The sequence below is a fragment of the Monodelphis domestica genome, chromosome 6 (assembly GCF_027887165.1).
Source record: "Monodelphis domestica isolate mMonDom1 chromosome 6, mMonDom1.pri, whole genome shotgun sequence".
Taxonomy (NCBI): Eukaryota; Metazoa; Chordata; class Mammalia; order Didelphimorphia; family Didelphidae; genus Monodelphis; species Monodelphis domestica.
This window is the reverse complement of record NC_077232.1, coordinates 263,785,416-263,802,602: the sequence shown is the minus strand read 5'-3', so window position 1 is coordinate 263,802,602 and position 17,187 is coordinate 263,785,416. Positions and strand designations below refer to the sequence as shown.

The 17,187-nt window shown below is 37.5% G+C and overlaps 1 protein-coding gene across 2 annotated transcripts; it reads right to left on the bottom strand.

The window, feature by feature from the left end:
* Positions 1-286: 286 nt before the first annotated feature.
* LAMTOR3 (late endosomal/lysosomal adaptor, MAPK and MTOR activator 3) lies at positions 287-15,925 on the bottom strand. 2 transcript variants are annotated; one of them, XM_056803159.1, is made up of 7 exons: positions 15,763-15,925; positions 15,530-15,641; positions 13,243-13,277; positions 6,639-6,697; positions 5,764-5,897; positions 4,369-4,432; positions 287-2,572 (listed from the first exon to the last, which is right to left on the bottom strand). In XM_056803159.1, the coding sequence occupies exons 2-7, from the start codon at positions 15,602-15,604 to the stop codon at positions 2,499-2,501; spliced, it is 441 nt and encodes a 146-aa protein (XP_056659137.1). In that variant the 5' UTR covers positions 15,605-15,641; positions 15,763-15,925; the 3' UTR covers positions 287-2,498. The 2 variants fall into 2 exon arrangements, with proteins under 2 accessions (XP_056659137.1, XP_001369466.2); XM_001369429.4 differs by having other exon boundaries at positions 15,596-15,641; positions 15,763-15,922.
* Between the last annotated feature and the right edge of the window lie 1,262 nt (positions 15,926-17,187).

Sequence of the window (17,187 nt, the reverse complement as noted above, 5' to 3'; positions counted from 1 at the left end):
TCATCTTGGAGAAGGTCTTGCTGGATGCCATGCTAGATTTAAATCTTTGCCTCCCCCCACCTTGGTTGGAGCCTCTGAACTCCTGCCTGGTATCTCCTTTTCTTCTCTTTCTTTCTTCCTTAATATCTTCACCCTATTATAAATAAACCACCATAAAATTCCATTCTGACTTGAGTATTTCATTGGGATTTAGAATTTAAATCCCTGGCGACCAACTAAAAATATATTCAGTGCAACCATAAATATTACCCCTAGCAATATGCAGAAGCACTCAAACTACGCCATATAATAAAAACAATTAACTGGTATTTATTTAGTGCTTGAGAGTTTGCAAAGCACTTTACAGACATTATCTATTTGATTGTCATGACAACCTGGGAGTCCTATTTTACTGGAAACTGAGTCTTAGATAAGTGGTTTGCCTAGGATCAAACAGCTCAGTGTCACAGGCAGGATTTGAAACCAGGTCTTCCTGATTTCAACTAAATTGGCATTCATTAAATGCTATATATGTATGTATATCTATTTGCACGATGTTTGAAAAATCTTAAGAGCAAGTGAAGCTTACTAAAGCTTTTACATTAAAATCAGATACACACATATACATTATATCAATTATGTAAGGGTATATGAATGTATGTGTATCTACAAATATAAAATGACATGCATTGTTTGAAATATGAAAGGGAGCATTTTCCCATTGATCAAACATTATATATACACTTTCCTACATGTATCCAAAAGACAAAACCCTATCATGGCACAAAACATCATTAGGGAAATTCAGGTAGCATGAGACAGCTAAGTAGCACAGAGTCAGGCCTCGAGATGGAAGTCCTGAGTCCAAATCTGGTCTCCAGACATTTCCTAGCTGTGTGACCCTGGGCAAGTCACTTAATTCCACTTGCCTAGCCCTTGCCCTCATCTTAGAGTTGTTACTAAGTCAGAAAATAAGGGTTTTAAAAAGAAAGGAAGAAAGGAATTCAGGGTCTCCCCTGAAAAAATGGGTGACTGATTCACCAGCTCATAAAGCTCAGTGCTGACAATACTGCAGAATGAGGTAATCCCAGCTTCTGCCAAGTTATGACAGAGGCGCATTCACTACAATGTCCCGTCTCTTTCTTCTCCTGTCCCACGTTTGGAACAGACTCCCCTTCTTCAGACTCTTGGTCTATTTTTTGGATTTCCTTCCCTTTCTTCAGCTCAGTGACCTAAGAGTACACTGGTCCTCTACGATGCAATAGTTCCTTTACATCATCACATTGCATCTGGGAAGGTCTGTGGGGATCAGGTGCTGGCTATCAAAAGCTCATCACACCACTGAAGGCACGAGTGATTAACTGCCTCCCTCAGGCTCAGTGTCTTTTGGACACTTGGCCTACCTTAGTTTTTTGCCCCTGCTCTCTATGCTGACCCTCTCTGTGTCCTGCCCCCCCCCCCCCCCGCCCAGGTTCTAGTCATAGCCCTCCTTTCTCTAAACTTTCCATCCATGATGTCATAGCTCCATCAGGTGCCTCCTTCTTCCCAGTAACCCCATAACCAACCTAGTTTGGGTCCTCATCACCTCTTGCCTTAAGACCAGTCAGATTCATGGCTCAGCCACTGTCCCACAAGGAGAAAATCTTTTTATGATCTTCTTATCCCTAGATGGGGGCCTCATTCTTCTCCTGGCCCTTCCCCCCAACTAAGTAGTCAAGCTATACTTTTACAAAATACTATTTTATTTAAACCCTTATTTTAGGAAAAGGAAAAAGAACTGCTATGTTATGGGATTCATAGAAATGTAACAAACCAAAGTTTGCTACTGATTTTCACACTTAAATTGTACAAAGAGAAAACATCGAAATACTGATTGGTTATGGATAGCTGGGTGTAAAAGTCAATCTAAAGGAATGGATTGGTTTTAGAAATACAGTGCTTTAAAAAGAAATACCAATTAGTAACACTCTCTTACATCTCTCTCTTACAATGACATAAACAGGGGTAGTTAGTGATTGTACTGGTTTATTACTGCTGTTAGAGGCTGTCTTCCTCTCACTCAGTGCAGACCTACAACATGGCACACACAAAAATAAGTTCTCTATTATTCACAATAAAGCAGTAGCATATACAGAGCAAGGCCTGCAGGCCTGTACAGACTGTACACAACAGGGGAGCTTTGGGTGGCTCATGTGGATCATGGGACCATTTTGATTCTGATCCACTGGAAAAGAATCTCATCCCCAATTGGTGGCTGAGCTAAACTCCATGGGAGCTGTGATATAGACTGAACCATTTTAGTGGTCTCCCCAGAAATCATACAATAGAAGAATTGAAACTAAAACCCAACATAACAGTCCTTCAATTTGGAAATAATAAATACAATCTTCTTCTTCAGTGTAAGTTGGGGAAGTTGTCTTTTCTGAGTGTGTGGAGTCACATTACTTGATGATGTCGAAGTCGCTGGACTGAACACATTGGGATCACAACAACATGGCCAAGGGCAGGCCACAGTCAGGTTAAGAACCTTCCACGACCTGTCTCAATTCTTCAAACAATGGGGCAAGTTCTTTTTCTAGGCTGACAATGAGTCCTACATCAAAGGGAAAAAAAAAGATAATTTTCAGAAAGTTTCAATGTCGTTTAGATGATAAAAACGAACCCAAATTGCCTGGAATATCTTCCAAAATATGAATTTAAATATTTTAGACTTTTCACTGCTGAGAGGAACAATTATCTCTTACTTAATAACATGAATTGCAATAATCCTACCCATGCTGAAATCAATTTTCATTTTATACTGTTACAGCTGAAAGATGGGGGTGGGGGGTGGGCGTGGGGGTGATATCAATAACATTTCTTGGATAAAAAGAATCAGAATTTATTGATACTTTTATCATTTGAGACTAATGTACTCCTCATTGTAGCCATTGTTCCTAGATGATTCTGGGTTCCCCAAACTCACGCCAGTGAGTCACAGCCATTATAGTTAACTGTTAAAAGATTCAGGGAGAAACGTGGTGATCAATTCTGTAAATTCAAAGAAGCTAACCTTAGAAGAGTCAGGTCAACTTTTAACAAGGGAATGGAGGAGGGAGTGATTATAGCAATTCAGGATAATTATCTATGATGCGGAAGGATAGATTAATCAGTAAAGAGAATACATAATACCAATGAAATTGAGGATCTTTTTTAGTAATGAACTCTCTTAATTGTAATTTTTTCATTAAGTGACCTCATTTTATTAATATCTGCTTGTAGTTTATTCATATACATTTTGTTTGATGATAAAAGTTTAATTTTTTAATTATCTGAAAAAACTGTTGTCATGCTTTTGTCATTTTAACTTAAGGTAACATGTTCTCAAAGTACACTGGCTATGAGCATTCCTATGTTTTGCTTCATATAACATATATGGATATATAAGGATCTCAAAATTTTCTCTATCTACTAGTTGTGTGAACCCAAGCAAGTTGTGGATCATGTCTCAGTCTTAGTTTCCTTATCTGTGAAATGTGGATAATAGTAATACCAACCTTACCTAGTTGTTCTGAGTATAAAATGAGTTAAAGCATTTTGAAAACTTTAAGGCATTATATGAATGTTGACTTATGATATCTACAATTATAATCACAGCCCCTCTATAATTTAATAAATGGATGATTGTGACTAAAGAGCTATTGTGACTGAAAAATACATGGTTGAAAAATGTATCACCTGTGGCCATTGTGGCCAAGCTTCTCCAAACTTGGCTAGGCTGGAATCTAGACAATAATGGAACCAAAACAAGCTATAAATGTAAATAAATTATAAAAATTTATCTTTAACATGTACTCAATAACTGCTGATCACCAAAAAAAGCAGACAAAGCACCAGATTGGAAGTTGGAAGATCTAAATTATGTTTTGAGGCTACCAAGTGCTTTGGAAAGTACCTCTGTTTCTAAGTATATCACAAGTAAAACTGGAATTAAACTCCTTTTTCTTCCTCAGAGAAGAATATCAAAGTGGCCAGTTCAAAATTTATTTCATTTGGGGACAGCTGAGTAGCTCAGTGGATTGAGAGCCAGGCCTAGAGATGGGAGGTCCTAGGTCCAAATCTGACCTCAGACACGTCCTAGCTGTGTGACCCTGGGCAAGTCACTTGACCCCCATTGCCTAGCCCTTTCCGCTCTTCTGCCTTGGAACCAATACACAGTATTGATTCCAAGACGGAAGGTAAGGGTTTAAAAAAATTGTTTTATTTCATTTAATAAGAGATAAGCAAAACATAAACACCAAAATTTGCACATCCGATACATAAGATTATTTAATATTCTGGGTAGAAATGGAATATCAAGTACAATATATCAATAATTTAAAACTACGTTTAAAATAATAAAAAACATACCAGTATTAGCACTGCTGCTTGCTATGAAACTCACCACCAAAGGTAATCGATTGAATTGGACTACCTTTAAAAAGAAAGGGGTGGGAAGAGGTAAAAGATACATTGCTTTAAAGAAATAAGAGTATAGCATCTTATATTCCAAAATGAAAATGAAATGCCTTGATATATGTTATACATTAGTTTGAAAATGAGCAACAAGTCTAACATAAAATGATTCCATGAATATCTTGAATAACTGTAGTTGATGCTAATTTGTTTCCTTAATAACAAGACAAAAGTTAATAGATTGAAAATTGGTTACTCTTTGTAAGCACACTCCTGTTTGTATTTTGAATATTCACCCCCTCTTGTATAAACAACTTCCTTTTCAATGCTCTATGAGATGGAGTTAGAAAAACTGATGATGCTGAGCTTTATCCCACATCAAGAAATATGAATCCATATCAGGCTTAAAAAACAAAGTTAATGATTGATATATTAAAACGCTTCTAAAATTTGACAGAAACAGCATGTTATTGTCTGTTCAGAGAAGCTAGTATTAGACAGTTTAAAGTCCCTAGATTTTTATTTTATTGTAAAATTAAAATAATTCAATAACTGCCTATTAAAATTTATATAGGTTACTATTAGGTTTTCAAGATAAAGTTTTTAGCTGTGAACAATAAAGACATATGTGACAATATTACTTCAGTGACTCACGGTTGGTTAATTAAGGGCACTGCTGGAAGTTAGTGACCTGAACTGACCTTACATTTCTTACTAGGTAGATTATCAAATCTTTTAAGTGCATTTCCTTACCATATTGATTTTCAGTATAAAATGACTTAAAAGTAACTTAGGGGGGGCAGCTGGGTCACTCAGTGGATTGAGAACCAGGCCTAGAGACAGGAGGTCCTAGGTTCAAATCTGGCCTCAGCCACTTCCTAGCTGTGTGACCCTGGGCAAGTCACTTGACCCCCATTGCCTAGCCCATACCACTCTTCTGCCTTGGAGCCAATACACAGTATTGACTCCAAGACGGAAGGTAAGGGTTTAAAAAAAAAAGTAACTTAGGCTAAAGTTATATGTAGCTATATAAAGAATTATTACTCACTGTAATAAGCTGATCCATTTAATTCAGAAGGAAGGCTACGTAGGGTAGCTAGATGGCTCAGTGAATAGAGAGCCAGGCCAAAAGATGGGAGGTTCTGGATTCAAATTTGACCTCAGACTCTTCCTTAGGTACATAACCTCAGGAAATCATTTAATCCCAACTGCCTAGTCCTTACCACTCTTCTGCCTTGGAATCAATATTTAGTATTGATTCTAAGAAAGAAAGCAAGGGTTTTAAAAAAAAAAGGGGGGGAAAAAGAAAGGCTATACTATGATAGTATGTTTCAATAGTTAGGCACTTACTTGGTATGTGTTGTAGTAGCAAATGATACTTTTGTTTTTTGAAAGTCCCAGCTTGCTGCCCTGGTCTGTTGCAAGTGCAAAGGTGGAGAGGAAAGCTGGCCTCAAAGCATGCTCTGGAGCGTTATCATTTGCCACTGGAAAAAGACAAGTGAGCTTTTAATAAGACACAAATGTCTTATACCTCACAACCCTATAGACACTCCTCTCATGCTTTGTCTTAAGTGCAAAGAGAATCCTTCATATAGTTAAAAGGATGCCAGGGGTTCTATTGGGTTCAAAAATATGATCAAAGCCCATAAACAACTGAGGAATTTTCCCTTGCTGTCTTCATCACAATACAGTATTCATGAGTGTCTGTATATTCTAAGTATTTGCAGTAAGATTTAAATTAAAGTGCTCAAGGAATATGTTCTAGTTCAGAAGAAGGTACAAAAGGATTACTTCCATGTTGTATAAAAGAAGAACTTGTGTTTAAGATTTTGTTCTTTTTCCTTCAAGAAATAAAATGCGAATATAAGTACCCTATTTTCAATTCAACAAACAATTGTTAATGCCCACTGCACTAAAGGGATTATTAAATAAGCGTACTTTGTGCCTTCGAAAACTATTTTTTTTTCCAACTTAGTAATCGTCTTAAGTATTGAGTTGTACCTGACTCTTAGAATTTAGATTTATTGATGGCATATCATATACCAATAAATGCCTTTAGTGGGGATCTTGACCTCTGATTGCCTTACACCAAAGCCCAAGAATAAGTTTCTTCCATCAATTGAAATAGCTTCTTGGTTTTCTCTTCATTACTCACATTAGGTAAAACTTGTTAATTTTTTAGTCAAAGTAGTACACTAAATGTCCACATAAATGCTCATTGTTACCTTTGATAACAGGCACTCCATCCCTGTCTGATACTACAATGGCATGAAGACCTTCAACACTGGAGAGATAAAATAAGTTTAGTTATAACACAGTAATAGGTAGCACTACACATACATACCTTTTCATTCTCTCTTTCTTATAGAACCCAGATTTACAATTTTATGGATGCAGACACTGCTTTCAACCATTTAGATGTCAGCCCAGACATTCCTGTCCCAAGCCTCCCTCAAGTTCATTTTGGCTGGGAATGGCTTTCCCTACTTCCTCATCTTACCACAGAGTTACCAGTGGAGCCTATGGGCTTCCTGTCCCCTTGCTAATTCTTGTTCTCACAAATGACTAGTCCATCTTCACTTCTGAGCATGCATTTCTCTGATGACATCCTTCAGTCTCATGTTCTCTCCTACTTCCCTATTCTCTGCTGCAGCCTTCTCACACTCACCTTATAGCATTTCAGTGCCTGACTGCTTGATAATCATTTGTAATACTTCAGAAATTATAGTATTTCATGATGTCCAGCCATGATACCACTGTATTCTAGATACACACAATATCTAACAAAACCCTGAGCACCTTCATCTAATAATTATAGTAAATACAACTAATCTCTTTAAAAAATCAGCCAGATCCAAGTGTTATCTATGAGCTAATACCTAATTTTAAATAAGGAAATACATTGATCAGTTAAGTCCTAAAACTCCAATTACGTATTTCATTTCACTGGATACCATAAAGTGTCATGACTATAATTTGTTACAAAATTATAGGAGACAGGACATGTGTAAAGAATCAATACCATGTCAGCATAATATACTCAGGTACTAGATGAACAAAATCAATAAAGTGAAGGCACAGAGATGGACAACACAAGTACTAAGCTGTGACACCTAGATCCTCAATATCCAAATCCATCACTCTTTTTTTTTGTGACACTATACTTAAAAGGTTTCTTTGTGCTACATATCACCTCTCTGGGTCAACAGAACTAACAACACACAAATATACACACACACATGTGTACGTTATACAGACAAAAGCTGTCTTCAAATCTCTTCCCCCTTGATCTGTTCTGGTAGTACCTCCTTTTCTAGGAACCCAGGACCTCCATGCCTCCAATACACAAAAAAAACCACATAATCAAAGATGTCATCTAGACAATGCCTTAGAGATGCTCTCACTAGGCCCATGTTTCTTAACTGCTGGTCTATGAACCTTTTTTTAAATAAACTATGTGGTATGAAAGGCAGCACAGTAGACAGGGTTGAAAGCTCTGAAGTCAAGAATAGTTGTATTTAGGTCCTGCCTGTGATACAAACCATATGACCCTGGGGAAGTCACTTTACCTTTCAATGTCCCAGGCAATTCGCTACAATAATAAATTAAGAGATGAGATGCCAATTTGACTTGCTAAAAGAATGAAAAAGCATTGATTCAGTGCTTAATATGTGTCAAGCACTGTGTGATATGTTGGAGATATTAAAAAAAAAAAAAGCTAATCTGCTCTGAAGGAGCTCATGTTGTAATTGGGAAGATAATATGAGTTCATGTTATGTCATGTAACATGAGGATAGAAAGGTCTGAAAATCCTAATGATGCAGCAGAAAGGAAGGGGCTTGCAGTTCAGAGGGTGCATTGGGAGGATCAGATTGGGGAACAGAAAAGAAGAAAGGGTGACAGACACCTCCTTCATTTCCTTCCTGCATGGCCAGCCCAGGAATTTCTAGAGCATAAATTCCCTAAACAAACTCACAAGTATGATCCAAAGATGAACCCCAAACTCTCCAACATGTAGCGCAAAAATTCTTCTTAAAAACAATGAAAATGTCCACAAGCAAAAGACCAGTTTTCATAGTTATGGAAGAAGGATGCTTGTCAAACATGAAACTTTGCACCTATATATTCCTGTGGTTTTCAAACCCATTGGTCATGTTATGAAAGAACAAGAATAATAAGCAATACTGACAAACAATTTAAGGATGTATTACACATTAGGCAGAGAGAAATCCTGAAAAACTATCAGGAAAAAAACCTTTGCAAATTTATTTAGTATTAAACATTACAATGAAGAAGTTTGCTAACATGCAACATTTACATATAACCTCTACAACTCCTTAATTATATAAAATCAGTATACTAGAACCTGTTAGAATTAATTACATTAGAAATAAGAATTTCCACTCCATTCTTACATATTTATTTATGTAGGCAGCAGTAGCTTGAATTTTGACTATTTTTATCTGTTAAAAGGATAGGAAAAATAAAAATTATATATCTTTAGGATTGCCCTTGCTAAAAACATTTGAGAGCCTCACCCTGCAAGAAAAACTATAATCTACCATGTTAGGAATCTCTTCCATTGCTCTTATAAAACACATGAAATCATTGTATTTTAAAACTGTGATGTTACTTCCTACTGAATAGCCTTTAATCCTAAAATGATCTGTCACTAAAAATTATATGCACATTATATTTGAAATTTGAAGTGAATGTATGCTACTAAGGTATTTTTAAATTATCAAAAAAACAGATTCAGTTAAGAGTTTTCCTTTTAACTCCTCTGAAATATTTAAATTAGAGGGCCAACTAATAACCCAGACAGGAAGTAAGAATAAAAGCTTTTTCTACTTAATGGATAGCAAATAAAACAAAGTTCTAGAGGATGGAGACAAAAGCTTCTTAGTATATTGTAAGTAGAGTCTGAAGGAAATCAGTTGACAAATATAATAGGCCTAGTGTTGACATTCAAGATAAAGCCCCCTACTGCGGGCTGTCACAGGAAAAAGAAACAGATTTCACTAATGCCTAAAATTATTTGTTCTATAGATAGGAATACAAGATTTTTAGAAAGCAGTGAGAACTTAAGACTTCACAAAATGATACATTCCAGTTAGATTGACTTAGTTAGATGTGGATACTTAAGAGAGTTCTTAAGAAGCCCTTGTTCTTCACTTTGAGTGTGTGTGTGTGTTTTTTCAAGGTGAAACTGAACTCTTAAGCCCAAGTTGGTGATCAACTATTTAGGAGAATTTTTAAACATAGAAAATATTCATTATTTATATTTTGAAACTGAATAATCAATTCAAAATTCATCATCCTAGTGATGTTTGTGACTAGTTAATTCAATGTTTAATTAAGGTTAATAATTATGTCCTAGATTTAGCTTTCAAATGAGCATGTGAGTGTAACTATGTTCTACTGCACTAAAATACAGTCTTACATTGGACCAGTTACAAAGAAGTCTAGGAGAAAGTCATGTTGATTAAAAAGGGCCCATAAGCTATATACATCAGGATACCTGTGGATCTACAGTGGCTTAGAAAACCACATATGTGTGTGTGTGCTTAGTTGGAAGTGACAACTCTGCTCTAGAATGTTAAGAATTCCAAAGGATTTCTAGAAGACCAAAAACAAGAGATGCAGAGGATGAAAGGGCAAATATAAGTTTTGATTTTCATCCCTGGAGTTAGTACCTATACCATAGATATCACATTTGATTCACAACTAGCAGGAAATCCAACTTGGTTTCTCAAAAAGTTTTAATAACAATTGTTACTATTCAGTCATTTCAGTTGTATCTAACTCTTCATGATCCAATTTGTTTTTTTGTTGTTTTTTTTTTGACAAAGATACTGGAATGGTTTGCCATTTCCTTCTCCAGCTCACTTTTCAGGTGAGGAAACTGAGGCAAACAGGGTTAAGTGACTTGCCCAGAGTCACAGAGCTAGTAAGGCAATATATGAACTTAGGAAGAGTCTTTCTGACTCCAGATCCAGCACACTATCCACCATGCTACTTAGCTGCTCTTAATAACAAAGAGTTTTCATTTATATAGCATTTTAAAGTTTGCAAAACACTTTCCTTGAATTCACAGGAAGAGGAATATCTTAAGATTAGTTAAAAAAAAAAAAGTAAGAGTACAAGGGGGCAGCTCAGTAGATTGAGAGTCAGGCCCAGAAATGGAAAGTCCTGGGTTCAAATCTGGCCTTAGACACTTCCCAGCTGTGTGATCCTGGGCAAGTCACTTGACCCCCATTGCCTAGTCCTTACCACTCTTCTGCCTTGGAGCCAATACACAGTATTGACTCCAAGATGGAAGGTAAGGGTTTAAAAAAAAAAAGTAAGAGCACACAAATATAAACATAAAAGGAAAGGTCCCTTTCCAGCTCAAAAATTAATTTATTTCTATGAAATCTCTTTTTACACTTCCGATCTAATATTTTCCCCTTGAAAATGCAGAGGGTAGAACAGAGGAGATACATAATGAACAGTTTAAAAAAAAAAAGCTTATTGTAACCTAATTTGACGCAAGTATAGATCCAAGTTTTGGGGATAAAAATTCATGATCTAGTAAAAATTGCTGAGACAACTGGAAAGTAGTTTGGCAGAAACTAAGGTACAGATCAATATCTTACAATATTCATCAAGATAAAATCAAAATGGATATATGATCTAGGCATAAAGGGAGATAAGCAAATTAGAACATATTACCTATCAGATTTTTGTATAGGAGAGGAATTTATGGATAAATAAGATAGAGAGCATTGTGTCATAAAGTTTGTTAATAGAATAGGTAGATCAGCACAGATTTAAATATCTTTCCTTACTCTAAGTTCTCAGACCATGCTTTCCCTAGTCTCCATTAACCTTTCTCTCCCTTTACCTGTCTCTCCAGCACTATGTCCGTCCAAGAAGACCCAGACAAGACCTGCCCCCTCTCTTATATTAACATACAGCATGTTCACAGATGTAACTTTAGTATTTGAAAAATGTTGATGGGCCAGTTAGGCTACTCAGGGGGAGGGGGGAGATGTTGTTTTGATTACATTAAAATGTCTGTATAAATAAAATTAATGTGCCCAAGATTAGAAGAAAAGCAGAAAATTGGGGAAAATCTCTTTGACAGTTTCTCAGAGGTTCCATCTCTAAAATATCTATAGAACTTTGTCAAATTTACAGGAATAAGAGCTATCTCCCAATTGATAAATGGGCAAAATATATGAACAGTTTTTGGATTAAGAAATCAAAGCTATATATAAATATACAAAAAAATGCTCTAAATCAGTACTGTTTAGAGAAATGCAAATAAAAACAATTCTGAAATATTTCAAACTTTACCAAATTGGCTAAAATGATAAAAGAGCAAAATGACATGTTGATGGGAATATGGAAAAATGGAGACACTAACACACTGTTGTTGGAACCATTTCTGAAAGCAATTTAGAATCATGTCCAAAGAGTCTTTTATGACTATACTCTTGGACCTAGCAATATCTCTACTGGGTCTATTTCCCAAAGAGATTAGAGAAAAAAAAAGAAGCTATATGTTCCAAGATATTCATAAGTGTTCTCTTTGTGGTGGCAAAGAACTGGCAATTGAAGAGATGCCCATCAATTAGGGAATGATTGGACAACTGTGGTATGTGATTGTGATGGAATACTACTTCACCATAAGAAATGAAGTAATGAAGTGTGAAACAAGTAGAACCAAGAGATTATATACAACTAGTGAATATTTGAAGAATAACTTGAGAATATCTATATCCAGAGAATGAACTGAAAAATAAAAACACAAAAGATACAATGTATACAAAAAAAGAGAAAGATAAGAAAAGAAAATGCAGAGGACATAAAAGGAAATATCATTAAGAACACACTAACATTCTAAAAGAAGTTTTTTATACTATCAAGGATGTAGATACAGTTTAGGTCATCTAAATAAACTTTCTCAACTTAAGAGAATTTTCCTAAAATGGGTAGTATGAGAATGAAGTTAGGATTTCATTATGCATTCTGCCATAGATGTTGCATATTTCTTTTTTCACATAATGGGATAAGTTATATCCAGTGGTATTTTCTCCCTGTCTCTCAGGAACCAGATGTGACAGACTGATAGATCTAAGTAGCAGATAGATTGGCCCTAACTCTCAGGAACTTTTGGAAGTTATTTTAATTAAGGAGAGGTAGCTTTGTGTACTGAACTGGTTTCAAAGCTCTGAAAAATTGGTTTCAAATATCACTGATCAGATGTACCAGCTATGTGACTCTGGACAGTTAGTCAAGTAAGTTATAGAGAAAGTGCCAACATGTGGTAGTAAAGGGAGTTTCCTCACCTGGGAATTTCTTATTTCACATAACAAGTACAGTTTTTAATTTCCTAGTTTTAAAAAATGTGTGCCTAGGTAAATGGTATTTGATAGAAAGTATAATCCTTGAAAGTTAGAAATTCAAATCCTCTTCATAAAAGAAGCCCTCCAATGAACTGTTCCAGCAACAGAAGAAAAGGTCAGCTGATAAACGGTACATCTAACAATACAAATGAAATAAGCACAAGAAATGCCATAATTAATAAAAACATAATCCATGATGCAAGTGAAAAACATGCACACTTGTAAATAGAAGCTACTTTTCCTATCTTTTCTGTGTATCAGCTTTAAATAGAAGCTACTTTTCCTATCTTTTCTGTGTATCAACTTAATTTCCTTTCCAAGCACAATTAGAGTGAATCTAAAAGCAAAACAAATGTTGTGGTGTTTTTCAAGTTGGCAACAAAGTTAACATTTTTAAGATTCAGAATTCAGAGTACAATTAATACTAATTCTTTACCTTGGTAATTTTTTATAGAGGAATCTCTTCAAATCCTAGAAAAGGAGATATAAAGTCATGCTGTTACAAGATGTCAAAAAGGGAAGAGTGGATTTCAAACACTTAGGAAGATGGGCAGGTGGGTGGCTCAGTGGCCTGAGAGCAAGGCCTAGAGATGGGAGGTCCTAGGTTTAAATCTGGCCTTAGACACTTCCTAGCTATGTGACCCTGAGCAAGTCACTTAACCCTCACTGCCTAGCCCTTACTGCTCTTCTGTCTTTGAACCAATACACAGAAGTGATTCTAAGCCAGAAGGTAAGGGTTTAAAAAAAAATCAAATACTTTAGGAAGTTACTCAAAATTGAGTGAATAGCATCAGAAAGTAACTGAAGATTCACAAGCTTCCCTCACTAGAGTTCCAAAGCTAGTTTCGGTACAAACACCAATCTTATCTTTCCCACAGACTTGAACAGTTTCTGGGTCCTGTTCATCAAAGCTTTGTGTTAAAGCAACTTTCCATCATCACTAAACATCTCATAAATGCACAGTCCTGCAAGAGAGACAAGGTCCCTACCTTCAAGTTTATAATCCTCTCCTTCTAGAGTTAAAGACCATTAATAATAAGCTCCATTAATAATAGTTTACATTTTACAAACCACTCAGAGATTTGAGGTGTTCAGACCTTTCAGGTCAAATATCAAGAAAGCTCTCCTTACAACTAAGCTATTTGTGGAAGTTATTCTTATTGCCATTTTAAAAATGAAACTAAAATACAAATAAGTTGCTGAATCACACAACTAGCCAAATCCAATATACCTGTCCAATGACCAATTTAAATTTGACTAATTCCCAGGTGGTGCTCTAATGAATCATATGGTAGAAACTCAAGTTCTAGTTTGGCCTCCTTGCTGCCAGGGACTGCTTGCTTCTTGTTTTCATATCTCCAATGTCTTCCTGACAAATAACCAGGTGCCAAATAAATGCTTGTTGAATGACTTTTTTAAAGGAGTTGTGGCTTTTTTGTAAGTTCCTGTTTCTTCTTCTGTTTAATAAACATAGGCTAATCGCCTTTATGACAAGACCCAGAGGTGGGCAATGCAGGCTAGAAAGAATGGAAAGAAAGATGGTACTGTCGTGCAAAGAACATTGGGTTAAGAGGCAGTTTTCTGAGGTTAATCAACCAATAAGTATTTTTAAATACTCACTATGCATATGGCACTGTGCTAGATGTCAGGGATAAACAGACACCACAAAGAACATTAACAAGCATTTATTAAGCACCTACTATATGCCAGGCAGTCAGCTAAGTGTTGGAGACAGAAAATCCATAGATGGTCTCCTGGAACTTACAATCTAATGAGGGACACAACATACAAACAGGGAGGATAAACTAGGGAAATAATCGCAGAAGAAAAGTATTAAAGGCATTGGGGATGTCTTCTTGTAGAAGGTGGGGGTTTTAAAAAACCTTTATCTTCTGTCTTAGAATCAAAAAGTACTGGTTCCAAGGCAGGAGAGTGATAAAGGCTAGACATAGGAGTTAAGTGACTTGTCCAGGGTCATACAGGTAGGAAGTGTCTGAGGTCAGTTTTAGAAGGTGGGATGTTAAGGAAGAAAGCTAAGAGGTAGACTGAGGAGGATAGCAAAGAAGGGAGGAATTAGTCAATAAAAATGCCCAGGGTTGGGTTGGGATGGAACATAGGACAGGGGATAGGGTTGGAGTAATGAGTAAGAGTGCTGGAGATTAGCCTAGTGGCTCAGTAGGCAGAGAGTCAGGCCTAGAGATAGGAGGACTTGGGTTCAAATCTGGCCTCAGACACTTCCTGGCTGTGTGTCCTTGGGCAAAATCACCACTCTTCTGCCTTGGAACCAATACACAGTATTGATTCTATGATGGAAAGTTAAAGAGTTTAAAAAAAGGGGGGGGGGAGGGGAGTAAGAGCTGGAAAGACAGTTAGAACCCAGGTGTTATATGTGACTTTGGAACAATTGTCACTGAACTGGACAGGGGGCGGTGAGGGCAAAAGGCCTTAGGACAGCAAGGAAACAGTCCCTAATCACAAGCAGGTCATGTTCTCTTTCCTACCCCCCGCCCTCTCAAAAAAGGAAAAAGTCAAAAGGCACTGGGGAAAAAAAGACACTGGCTGACCATTAGGAATCGAGGCAGCCTCAGAAGCTGCTCGCTCCTTCCTAGTTGTAACTCTGGAAAGACCACGGGGGGGGGGGGGTGGAATAGGAGGGTTCCCAAAGTCCTGCCACATAGCCCTGAGTGGGGGCGACTCTAGGCTCCGTCCCCCACCCCTCTCACCCTTCTTTCCCTCCCTACGCTCCTCGTGGCCCCTGCCCCGCCGGGGGAGAGGGGTGTCTCACTCACATCCGCCATGATGAGCCCCTTCCTCCAGCGGGGACGATCCCCACACCTGCAAGAGAAACACCCGGTAAACCCAGGGTCCTAGGGCGGGGCCAGGTCGCCTCCCCGTCCACATCTCCCAGGGTAGGTGCCTTGGGCCAGTCCGCCCCACCATCAAGTCCGAGTCTTACCGGGCTCCGGCTGCCGAGGCCGCCGCTGAACTCTACCACAGGTAGCTCCGACTGCTCCAGCCGCTTCCTCTGGAACCCGCTGTCACATGATTGCCGACCCCTCCCGCTCCCTCAGGAAGCTTGGTCAGAGCCCCGGCCCCGTGACACCCGCCTTCCGGAAGAAAGGGGTAAGTACAACGGAAGAGACTTACGAGAAAGGACCCGCCCCTTTCTCCTCCCACTCTCCCACCCCGTCATCGGAGTTCTGCGCAAGCGCCAAGTCTTTGCCTTCCCCCTCACCCTAACCCACTTGCAGAGACCTACTCTGAAGTGGGATGCCGCGCAAGTATCCGCTTTGTTCCTTCTCATCCCAAGAGGATAATTAGGGGATTTGCTAGGATCTTATCGTCTCCCTAACTGGATGCAAAGAACTGTACGGAAAAACCACGCCTCAGATGTAGAATTGGAAGTATCCTGAATCTTCTTCACTTTTTTAGTTGCTATTGTCGGTCTGGGGAAGCTTTGGGCAGCAGTCATGTTTTTTTAATGCATAAAATAATATAGGAGGATAAAAGAGTCCTTTCCCTCTTTTAATTATTTACTGTTAATCCTGTACAGAGCTTGCTTTATGTATATATTTGTTTACATGTTGTTTTCGCTATCAGATTGTAAACTGCTTGAGGGCAGGAACTCTTTTGCCTCTTTTTTCTATCTCTAGGGCTTACAGTGTCTGGAAATAGCTTTACTTAAATGCTGAAAGATAGTTATAAAATTTTTTTTTTTAATTCATGTACTTCAAGTTAAGAATCCTAGACTAGGAACATCTAGTGGACAGATCTGGGTTCAAATTTGACCTCAAACATTTCCTAGCTGTGTGACCCTGGGCAAATCACTTAACCCCAATTTGCTAAACCTTACCATTCTTATACCTTGAATATTTGGTATCAATTCTAAGACAAAAAGGTAAGGGGTTAAAAAGAGAAATACTATATACTCAGGGTTTTACTGTACATAAATGGGACCCTGGGCAAGAGATAACTAAAGACCAGGAATCCATATTTATACATGCACACATTCATATATATATATATGTATGACCATCTTAGAATCAATATATATTTGGGAGGTAAGGGAGAGAGAAAAAAATAATTATACAGATCAGAGGTTTTTTACTTTTTTTTAGTCATAGTGCCCTTTGACAGCATGCCCTAAGCTATGAATCCTTATTCTGAAAAAAATTTTTAATGCATAAAATAAAATATATACAATTACAAAGGAAGGCACTTGAAATAAAGATGTAATTTTTATCTCCATCCAAGTCTCCTGAAGTCTATCCTTAGATCTTCAGGATCATGATTAAGTGAATCTTAGGTTAAGAACCCCTTCTTTAGGGGCATCAAGATGGATCATTAGATTCAAAGCCAGGCATAGAGATGGAAGTTTTGG